The sequence below is a fragment of the Crocodylus porosus genome, unplaced genomic scaffold (assembly GCF_001723895.1).
Source record: "Crocodylus porosus isolate Cpor-Errol unplaced genomic scaffold, CroPor_comp1, whole genome shotgun sequence".
In the NCBI taxonomy this organism is placed as follows: Eukaryota; Metazoa; Chordata; order Crocodylia; family Crocodylidae; genus Crocodylus; species Crocodylus porosus.
Window position 1 is genome coordinate 3,808,044 of NW_017728928.1, and position 11,332 is coordinate 3,819,375.

General features: G+C 54.4%; 1 protein-coding gene across 1 annotated transcript in view; it reads left to right on the forward strand.

The window, feature by feature from the left end:
• The first annotated feature begins 12 nt into the window (after positions 1-12).
• The window catches only part of WIPI1 (WD repeat domain, phosphoinositide interacting 1), a 30,752-nt gene continuing 19,432 nt past the window's right edge, over positions 13-11,332 (forward strand). The window contains exons 1-3 of the mRNA XM_019542357.1: positions 13-99; positions 770-939; positions 4,680-4,776. Coding sequence (XP_019397902.1) covers positions 853-939; positions 4,680-4,776 — 184 coding nt within the window. The 5' untranslated portion in view covers positions 13-99; positions 770-852. The remainder of the gene's footprint in view (positions 100-769; positions 940-4,679; positions 4,777-11,332) is intronic.

Sequence of the window (11,332 nt, forward strand, 5' to 3'; positions counted from 1 at the left end):
GCGGCTTGCCCTGCAGCTCCCTGGCGGTTGGCACCGACACCGGCTACCGGCTCTTCTCCCTGGCCTCCGTGGAGCACCTGGACCAGGTCCACGAGAGCCGTGAGTCCGCGCTCGGGGTGTGGCTCGGCGGCTGGGCGTCCGCAGCTGGGCTTTGCAAAGCCGGGCCAGGGGCCGGGCCCAGCCGTCGGGAGAGGGCCGTCGCCCGCGCTGGCCGGCCGCTTCCTGGCCTGGGCCTCGGCTGCCGGAGCCCTGCGGCTGCAGAGGGCGACGCCGAGGGTTCTGGCCCGGGGGGGAGCGGGGCAGAGGCCTGTGTGTAGTTCGTGTGCCGGCCCCCCGGTTCCTTGGGTCCTCCCGGCAAGAGCAGCCGCGCTCGGAGGTCGCGGCTGGCCCCGCACAGCCTGCCCCGTGCCTCGGGCAGCCTCCGCCGCGCCGCTCCTGCCCTAAGCCAGGACCATCAGGGCACGCGTCCTCCGATTAGGATGTGCCCCCCCGAGGTAGGACTCCTCCCGTTCTCCTGCCCCTCCCGGTTCCCTGCGGCCGGAGGGACACCTGCCAGGCCAGCCTCGTGGCAGGCACCGCAGGATGGGGCTGATTTGCGCATCTTGCCTTCAGAAGAGAAACCACTAGCCCCTTCCTGCCTTGGCCCAGCCGACATTACCCGTCGTGCAAACAGAGCTCCCGCGGCGCGGCACCGGACCAAGGGATTGCTCTCTTAAAGGGAAGCCCGGGCTGCCGCGCTGACAGCATCCCTTTCTCTCTTGGTGCCCAGATGAAACCCCAGATGTTTACATCGTGGAGCGCCTCTTCTCCAGCAGCCTGGTGGTGGTGGTTAGTCAAACCAAGCCGCAGCAAATGAACGTCTATCACTTCAAGAAAGGGACAGAGATCTGCAATTATAGCTATGCCAGCAGCATCCTGTCCATCCGGCTGAACCGGCAGGTAAAGGGTGGGGCCGTGTTCACTCAGACCTTAATAGGCCGCAAGTCTGGTTCTGCCTTCCCGGCCGGTTTTACACCGTTCTCACTCATCCGCATCCGTGCAGGATCAGAGTCGCAAGGTGTAACTCGGGCCAGGCAGTGCTGGGACGTGCTTTGAACAGCGTTCCTTAGCTGCGCTGTGCTCGTTTAGGATTTCCAGTCTCTTTCTCCCACGTCCCTCCACGTAATCTTCCTTCAAATATAGGTTGTAGGGAATAGAGCGTATATCGCGCTGCAGAAATAGCCTGCCCGACTGTCTGTAATTAACCGCTCCGAGGTTAGCAGCAGCGAGACCGGCAGTCAGGATCTCCAACAGACGAGCTCCGTCCTGAGCTTCCGCCAAAGTTTTGTTTGATTGCAAGCTCCCTGGACCATGGGATGTGCTGCCGTGAAATTTGTCCTAAACTTAACTTTTCCTTGAAACAAAGCTTATAGCGATAAGTTAAAGCAATGGCAGTTCATGACTTCTCTGGATCGCAGATTGGTATGTTGGAAATTTCAGTTCATCAGCTCTGGAAGACCTGTGGTGGCACTAATGTCTCTGGGCACTGTGCTAGTCCATGCAGGATGCCACAGCTGGCGTGCTGGGGTCACTAGCTTGGGGCTCGAGGCCCGTCGCGATTGCTGTGGGAGGCAAATTGTAGTCGCTCTGCCTGAGTCCCCTGTCTATGCGGAGGTGATCAGAGCACTTCAGAGGAAAAGTACACTACAGACTGCAAAGCACTGGCACTCTGATAATGGGAGCCAGATAAAAACCAGGTGATATGTTATGTTAGGCGTCAAGCAGCAGCCCGAGGGGGCAGCTGCATTGCTTCATCCTGTTAAGTACGCACAACACTTGGAAAACACACAGGGTGTGTTTAATGGGCCTTTAATGCTAGTCTGTTTTCAAAGTAATGCAAAAATTATTATAGTCCAGCCCACAGGGGAGCAGGTGGTGTCCAGTCGACCTGGATTAGGAAAAGAAGGCACCTGAAAGCACCTAAGGGCACTTGACGTATGGGGAAAGAGGGTTCTTACTAGCACACACCTTCTCACACCTGCCACTCTACACACCCATTTATTGCACATCAGCTCTCCCCAAAGTGTGACACCGACTTCAGCCAGCAGCAGAGCTCCCAGTGACAAGACTGTTGGTTTACCCTGGTATCTGAGCCGGTCTGGAAGAATTAGCAGAAATCCTTGGCTTGCCTTGGGGGCTTAATCTGGCCCTTCCTATTCAAGAGTTCGTCTGGTAGCAGTTAGGTGTGCCAGGTTGCCTGGAAAAGCCTGGGCTTAGAGTTCTGCGTGGAAACCACGCTGCATTGTCCAAACTCCATCACAACATTTGGTAGCTGTGGACAGTTAGATGAGAAGAGATCTGCTCTTTGGTTTAATTTGCCAGTGGAAAATCATTGTTATGCAAACTTGCAAATCCCCTCTGCCTGCTACTCAGTCATGGAAACTCTGTGCCCAGCCGCGTTATTACTTACATATGGTGGAAACCTAGATGTTTCTGTTCAGCTGGGGATGGGAAGGAGGGTTGCGCTTTGACTCATGAGAAGCAGCACTGGCATTTTAATGTGACCTCCTTGTGTTTTTCTTGGGTTTGCTGAGCTCAAGTCCTACTGCCGAAGCCTTTTGATCTATTCCATGACTGCTTTCCTTTCATATACCTACACTCCCTATTCCTCAGTGTATAGGTGAGGATGACTAATATGCTGTCCCTAATTCAGATCATATAACAAATTCTGTGGAGCAGTAACCAAGAGAAGTGCTCCAGACCATGTAACGTGTGATAACAGATCTGGTGTGCTGGCCCCATCTTGTTAAACAAGAAATAAAGATGTCTTTGCTAGGTCTCAGCCATTTCAGAAGCTCGATCCTTCTTGGATTAAGTTTGCATTGCTCTGCGCTGGTGCCGTCTCTCCTGCCAGTGCAAAATAAGGGTACAACCAAGGGTACACACTGTGGTTCTCATATGATCAGGTTTATTCTGCAAAGCACTGCACGGGGGTGGGGGGCGGGGGAGGGAAATGGAGAGCTAGGCTTTGAAACTCCCTGCAGACTTGTTCAGCCAGCCATGTCAGTCTTCTCTCCTTTCAGCTGTCTGTTCCCAACACTCATCTCCCTCCTGCCTGTTCCCTCCCCGCATCTTTCTTCTCTTGGTACAAGGAATTTGCCTCCCATGACTCTCCATCTCGCATCTGAATGCATATTAGTGTCCTGGCCTTCCAGGGTAATGCCATTGTAGTGCTGTATTCTGCAAAGCCTCATGAGACCTTTGAAGGAAATCTGCTGAGTAAATATTAGTTTGATAGTCTTGGCTCTGCAGCTGACAGCTGCAACTCCAGAAAGCACCACTGAAATTATGCTACATTTCAGCCTCCTCCTTAGTCTTTGGTGGCTTTCTGAAACAAAGCCTTGGATGCTGTGGTTAGCAGGAATAGAAATGCCCCGTACGAAAAGGGCTGGATTTCAAGTGGCAGTGGGTCAAGCCTGCAGTCATGTGCTAAGGCAGAGGTTTTCAAGTGGCAGGTGGCTAAACTAAGTAGCTAGAAGCCAGATTTAGACTTTAAATAAGTGGTCTGATTTCTAGCAGGGAGGAAACTTCTCAAGTGTGGATCCTGCGTGCCTCGGCTTCAGGCCCACACGTTCTGGCCTCACCTTCCACCCCCAGGTTTTCAAAGGTGCCACTTCCAGCACCTCAGCGGGAGCCGTGCACGCTCTTGATGAGGTCCAGAGCTTGTTCTCTTGTTAGCATCAGCACAAAGTACACTGGCAGCGATGCAAGGAGAATACAGCTCTCGCTGCTGTGAGGTACCAAGCAAGCGACCGGGGAAGTGTTGCCTTAATGTTAACATTGTAGGAACATTCGGTGCAGTTTTGTGTGTTTTTTATTTTCCTGTTTCCTCCCCTTAGTTTAGCAACTCTTGCCTTGGCAGCTGGCACTGAGGAGGTGAACGAAGGGGAGCACACAGTCCCTTTCACATCCACTGAGAAAAACATCCATGCTGCCACACGGATGACTCCCATCCTGCATTTGAATGCAGTCTCTTTGCGCAGCCCCCCCAAGTCATCCATGCCTCCAGAGGAGGAAGCAAAAGATAGGTTTGTGCCACGGAGGCCAAATGAGAAATAAAAGCATGGGAGGCTTTTGTTTCACTAAGCTGGTCCCTTAGGCCCTGGAGTGGAGAGTACTAGAAGCCCCATCACTTGGGTGCTTTCATGCTAACCCAGGCAATGTTCTGGCAAGTGTCCTGTGGGGACTGGCTTGTTACTCAGGAAACCAAAATGTTAAAATGAAAAGCAGAGGTGCTAGTCGGAGCTGAAACTGTTGGGTATCAAGGGATTGCAGTTGTGGGCCAAATAAGCCTTAGCATTCACCCTGCCTGGCATCTCTTCAAGTAATCTGTTGCATCGGCTCTTTGCAGGAGAATGCGAGAGAGACGGAGATGTTTCATTTAATTTCCAAAGTAAGGCCAATGTGGCAGCCCTGTGTAGGGCAAAGTGCAGGGCTTCTCAGCCACAAAATAATCGGGAGCAAGAGCCTCACATGTCCTTTACACATGGGAGTTTACCAGATGCCCGGTGGCTTCCTGATTGCCAGGGCTTCAGTGAGCAAATGACGAATGCAGCTGGTGCCTGGTGATATGTCCATGATGTGTGTGTGTGTGACGGCCAGGTTAACTAGCTGTGATTCTGTCTGCTGGGTTTTTGCAGAGGCTGATCGTTTGCCTGGAGGAGTCTATTTATATTCATAACATTAAGGACATGAAGCTTTTGAAGACTATCCTAGATACACCTCCGAATGCAACAGGTAAGCCAGTGAGCCTGGATCGGGCATTCTGCAGACAGCAGCAGAGATCAGAGCCTTAGCGTGAGCAGCTGAGCCAACCCACTGCTTACACTAGCAGTGAGACTCCAGAAGCGCAAGGAAGGTAGGAAATGTCACCAGTGGCCTGAATTTGACCCAGTATCTGCTGGGATTACACAGTTGAGTGGCTGGATTATGACTGTATCAAGTTACAAGGAAACTGTTTAATTGAAGGGCCTAGCCAGCATGCAGAAATGCTGTTCCACTGACGACTCCTCCTATTCAAGAGTTAAAGCTACAGGTCTGCCCAAGTTGATCCAGGCATGTGACTAAGACGGGCCAGCTTCTGTAGCCAGTGACTCCCCAGGTGTCCATTACAGCCAGGTGGGCTCAGGGCAAGCAGCACCACGGTGCTTCGCTCTCCTGCTTTCTGGAGCCGCAGCAGGATGCTGTAACTGCACTGCGGCCCCCTCCCTGGGTTTTCACAATACAGGAGAACAAGTGTGCCTTGAAATTCCCAAACCCTGTTGACTCTGACTGACCTTGACACAGCAGTTATGGGAAGAGGAAGAACTTCCCCTCCCTGAGCATAAGGGTTTGACCTGGGCCCTGCAGGGTGCATGGTGTCTGGGTGCTTGGACGCCAGAAATCAGACTGCCCCGACCCTTGATGGGCAGTCCTCTGTCCTAAGCACCCACTTCCCATTTCCACCGTAGCTACATTCATCCTTACTGCCCCTGCCCCCATCTCATGCCATCCTAACTCAGGCCATGTGTAATGCAGAGCTCCCACCCTACCCCAGAGCTTGACTTTGCTCTTAGCTCAAGCAGCACAGTTTGGGGGCAGAACCACAGCAGCTTAACCACATGCACTGGCTACCTCCTAGGTAGGAAGATTAGCGTTTCCCCATTCAGGACTTCCTGCCCTTCTTTCTCAGCATCTTGCTTCAGAGATGTCCTCAGCCTGTGCAAATGAGACCCACCCTCTTGACTGCAGGCAGGGTAAGTCGGCAAGACAGTTCTGCACCTCCACAGTGTCTTGCCAGCTTGACACCCAATACCAGACCTGTGCTCAGACGGTGCCCTGGATTCTCTCTAGGCCAGTGCAGGCCCTGATTACCGAGGCAGATGCTCCCTTGTCGGGGGCCTGCCAGGGGCAGCCCACTGGTTAGTATGCTGTGCAGGGGACAGGGGACGGTGCATGGCCAGGGAAAGCACCAGTTCAGTGATTCTCAACTTGAGCGCTGTGAAACGCTGGGGCACAGCAAGGTCCTTTTAAGGGTGCTGCAGAGTGCCACACAGTGTTCGCACTGTTAGGTGTGCAAACACCTACGCATGATTCACAAGTGAAACCCAGAGACTTCCAGTAGGAACCCGGAGTGTCAAAGCCGTTCTGTCCTGTTGTGGTCTCTTTGAAAGAGAAGAGTTGCTCTGTTATTTTTCTGTAGTCAAAAAATGAGCGAGAGCCAAGAGCTGACACTTTCTGGGGGGGCGTCTTGAGTTTAAAAAGGGTGAGAACCACTGTGCTAATCCAGCACGTGTCTAAGCAGCATCTGCTGGAGGAGGTCCTGTGGAGGGTGGGCCACGGTACATCTCAGGGCCTGACCTCAAGAGAGGGCCTGGGGCTTTAAAATCTCTCATTCCTTTGGTGACTCCAGCTCTCCTGCTAGACCACGAGCTGTTGCTGCAATGGGAGGGCAGTGCTGGGCATTTGGGCCAGGATCACGGTGCATTGCTGCATCGCTGCAGCAGGTTGCAGCACCCCCCGGGGCACCTTCTGCTGTAATCACAGACATGGTTCACGACCTGGAACAAACGGGCTCCTCAGCTTCCAAGAGATGCAGCTCCGGGCATCCATATTGCCCTACTTCAGCCCCTGGACAGATGGCCCTGTGCTGCAGATTAAACACTAATGCTTCAAATGTCACTGAATGATCCCCATGCAGAGGATGCAAGCTGCCAGGCTTAAGGCTGCTCTTGAGGATCATAACATGGTGTGATAACTTTGCTTCAGAAGCCACGGCCCATGATGCTGATGGCAGTAAGCTGAGGCGCCAAGATACTGCTGATGTTGCTAAACAAAGAGAGCACCCCTCAGGTCCTGAATACCCATGCACCGAGACATGGAGCTGCCATTGAAAGGATGAGCACAACGCTGCCTCTGATGTGGGCCCTGACACTTAAAGCTCAGCTTTCACGTGCAAACCTGCCGTGAGCAGTCTGCTCTAGGGCCCTGAGGAGGCTGCTGCCCAGGTGAGCAATGACCTGGACTGACGTGTGTGGTACCTGATTTCTTCCCTGACTGCACCCAGTCTCTGGTGCCTCGCACAAGAAACAGGTTCAGGATTGGTGCCAGCGGGTCCTCCACCCTCAGCTGTCCATCACTGTTGGCAAAGGTGCCCAGAGGGGTCTTGCAACCTGGCAGAGCTGTTCCAGCAGGAGTAGGCAAGCACCTTTCATAACACCCCCCGCCATGAGCCAGCGTTGGCACAAACGCGTTTCCTGCCCCCGTTGCACGTGGTGCCTTTCCAGGAAGGCTGCATGGCCCTTTCGGCAAGGGTATGACAGCAATTTCCTCAACATGGGGCAGTTGTGAAACGCCCCGAGTGGGGGAGCTGATAACTATTGCTGGCAAGTCCCTGGCAGGAGATGGGTTGCATAGCGCTTCTCTGGGAGGGAGCTGCCCACGGAGATTTGCAAACCGCTCGGAGGGACAGAAGGAAGCCCAGCCCTCTGCTACAGCCACGGGAAATGAAAGAAAGGCCCCTATTAAGTGCTTCAAAGGCGTACGGCAAGGCTGGTCTCGGGCAGGATGGAGGCTCCTCCATCGACAGCGCACAAGCCCAAGTTCGCACTGGCTACAGGACGCACAACTGTGTCCTCAGGACAGAGTCCCTGCCTCTGCGCTATGGGATGGTGGTAGTGTGTTAAATTAGGTGGATGCATTGCTGTGCCTCTCCCTGGAGCCTTCTGCCCAGCACACTGTGGGGGCCAGGAGGGCCCCCACAGTTGCTTTATGTCCCGAAACTGAGCCACTTGCTGCTGTTTCCCTCGTCTCCGTTTTGGGGGCAGTGGAACGTACCTAATCTGGCACTGGACCTTGCTGCTGCCTTAGTTTGTCCTCTGATTGTCTAGGACCCACTCGCAGGCTCTCCTCGTATGAGATGACACCCCTGGATGATCATCCAGATGATGTCCAGTCCAAGGCAAACCTAGTCTCCCCTGGCTCCACAGCTCTGGCAGACGGTTGCTGCTCCAGGCACCCCCAGCCTGCCAGCAGTCCTTGGGGTGGCATGCAGCCAGCCACCTTTGCATCCGTCCTGGCCAGCGCCGGGAACTGGGCCCATGACTGCATAGCCTGGGAGCCCTCTACCATGCAGCACTCTGAGATAAGCCTACCCCACACCCTTGGAGAATTGCTGATCCATGCATCTCCTCTGCAATGATCCCGTCGTTTGTGCATCTTTGAGGTCAGCTCAGGCTGTTCATATTCTTATTTCTGCCCGGCTTGGTTTCCTGTTTGAGTCTCCCAGACAGGCTGCTTGCAGGACGCTGCCGACTCCGAATGCAGCTGGCTTAGACTTCCTTGCACCTTCTGTAGCCCCAGAGCTTCAAAGTAACAGCTTCACTGTCTGCTCTCTGTCTTTAAATGGGGAAGGCGGAGGGCAAGGCCTTCATCTGCAGAAGCCTCTTCCCTTTTCAGCTCTTCTCTGCAGTTCCCTCCCATCTCAGCCAGGTCAGGCTTGATGTGCTGCTCTGCATTGTTTTTAAATGCAGTTTCCCAAGGCTGAAAGATCATAGCCTCGCACGGGACTGTGCAAACGCCCTGTTCTGAGGAGTGGTCTCTGAGGCTCTGGGATGCTGCTGCAGTTCCCCTTCTCCATCCAGGGTCTTTTGTTCTTTCTACACAAGGATGTAGAACAGCACTTCTCATCCGCGTTAGATTCACAGCTGCCCTCAGAAAATGCCAGCTCTTCGCTTTCCCGTTTTTTGACTGTCGAAAAATAACTGAGCAATTGTTGTATTGCAGAAAACCCAGGCAAGGCAGAATAGTTTGGACACTGGAAACCTGGACATCCCTGGGTTTATCTTGTGAGCCATGTTTGCACACCTAAGTGCTGCTGTTGCACGGCACCCTGCAGCACCCTTGCAAGGATCTTGTGGCACCCCAGGGCGGTCTAAAACAACAGCTTTGGCTGGGCATTTGCCAAGGCAGTATCCTGGCATGATGATGTGTGCCTAGGCCTTTTCTGTTTGGGGAGCAGGGTATGACTTTGTCTCATGACACACGTTTGGGGAGCCGAGCACAAAGTCTTATCAGGAGTAGCGATAGCCTTCGACCCCGCAGCTCAGCCGCATGTGACATCTTCCACACTGTGCTGTTCATCCAGGCTGCCTGGGAAATCCCGGTGCTGACAGGGTCACAGTGCCTGCAAGTTGTAATAGCAGTGGTTGCAGTAAGGGCATCAGTTCTTCACTCATAAGCTGGGGAAGCACTGCCCTGTCTCACTGGGGTGTTGGGAGAACAAAAGCATTACAAACTGGGTCGCGCAGGAGCTGCAATATTGAGGGCTGTGCAAGTAAGATAGACAACGCTGAAAGCCTTCTTCCCAATTAACAAGCACCCAGATTCCCCTCCTTTCTAGCCAGATATTGCCAGAAGTTGGCACATGAAATACTGATGGAGATGGGCTGGCTTGGCCCGTGGGTTGCTTTGTGCAAGCCCTGACGCCAGCCCTGAAGAGAAAATACAATGTGTGATACTTAGAGGATGGTGGGAAGGACAGTCCAGGGCACTGGACCAGGACTCGAGAGCCTTGCGGTCCCTTCCCAGTTCTGCCACCACCACCTCTCTGCATAACCTATGGCAAGTCACTTAATCTGCCCTGTGCCTTCATTCCCCTCAGGAAAATGGGGATAATGCTCCTGTACCATATGGTGGCACTGGGAACACAACCTCTATACAAACGCTTGTAGTATGGGAAACAAGCAGGAGGAACTTGGCCTCCTGCTAGCTGACACCAACCCGGACATAGTGGGGCTCACTGAGACGTGGTGGGACCCAGCGCATGACTGGGCGGTGAATGTCAAGGGCTATCGGCTGTACAGGAGGGACAGGACGGGGAGGAAAGGCGGGGGGGTGGCGCTCTACATTAAGGAGGAATACGCATCCTCACCAGGTAGCACAGTCAGAGGAGGGGCACATGGAAGTGCTCTGGGTTAGGATACAAGGCAGTCGAGGGGAAAGAGACTTAATGGTGGGGGTCTACTACTGACCACCCAACCACGGGGAAGAGCTAGACCAGGAATTCTTCAGTTGGCTCACGGAGGTCGTTAGGTCCCAGGACGTGGTCACCGTGGGTGACCTGAGCTTTCCAGACATCTGCTGGGAAGAGCAGCCAGCCAGGTCTGAGCGCTCACGTAGGTCCCTAGCCCAAATGCAGGACCTCCATCTAACCCCGGAGGTGCACAGCCCCACCGGGGAGACGCCTTGTTGGACCTGGTGTGGGGGCTGCGGGTGCTCGACCACCTGGGTGACGGCGATCATCGCCTGCTGGGATTCACCATCCAGCGCAAGGTGGCCAAGGCCGGCAGCAAGGTGGCAGCCCTAGATTTCAGGAGGGCGGACGTCAATGAGCTACGGAGACTAGTTGGAGAAGCACTGAGGTCCCGGAGGGAGGGGAGCCAGGTGTCCAAGGAGAGTGGTCATGTCTTAAGGAGACGATCCTCCAAGCCCACAGGGAGGTAATCCCAGCACGGATCAGAGGGAGCAGGAGAGCACACAAGCCCCCACGGCTCACCAGAAGCATCCGGGAACGTCTCCTAGCTAAAAGGGAGGCGCACACCCGATGGCAGGGAGGGGCCGTCCCCAGAGAGGACTACACTGCGGTGGCTCGGGGATGCGGGGGGGGCCAGGAAGGCCAAGGCGGAGATGGGACTGGGACTAGCTTCCCCGATCAAGGACAACAAGAAGTCCATTTTTAAATACATAGGGGGCAAAAAGAACGTACCGGGTGATGTGGGGCCCCTGCAAGACACACTAGGAAATCTGGTCGTCACACCAGACAACAAAGCTAACCTGTTTAACAACTTCTTTGCCTCCATTTTCCTGAGCAGGGAACGGGTCACCCCTGCCACCAGGACCTCCTCAGGCCCCAGGGGAGGCGCACCCAGGCCAAGGGTCAGGGAGGAGCTAGTCAGGGAACGTCCGGAGGGACTGGATGTATTTAAACCAGCTGGTCTGGATGATCTCCACCCCCGAGTGCTGAGGGAATTAGCTGCGGTCATTACAGGGCCCCTGGCACGGCTGTACGAGCACTCATGGTGCTCTGGTGCGGTGCCGGAGGACTGGAAGAGGCCAATGTGGTTCCCATCTTCAAAAAGGGGGAGGAAGGAGGACCCGGGAAACTATAGGCCCGTTAGTCTTACCTCAGTCCTGGGCAACCTTTTTGAGAGAATTATCCTGGCTCATGTCCCCGAGGGGCCGGAGGGGGATGTTATGCTCGGGGGCAACCAACACGGGTTCATTAGCGGCAGGCCCTGTCAGACCAACCTGGTGG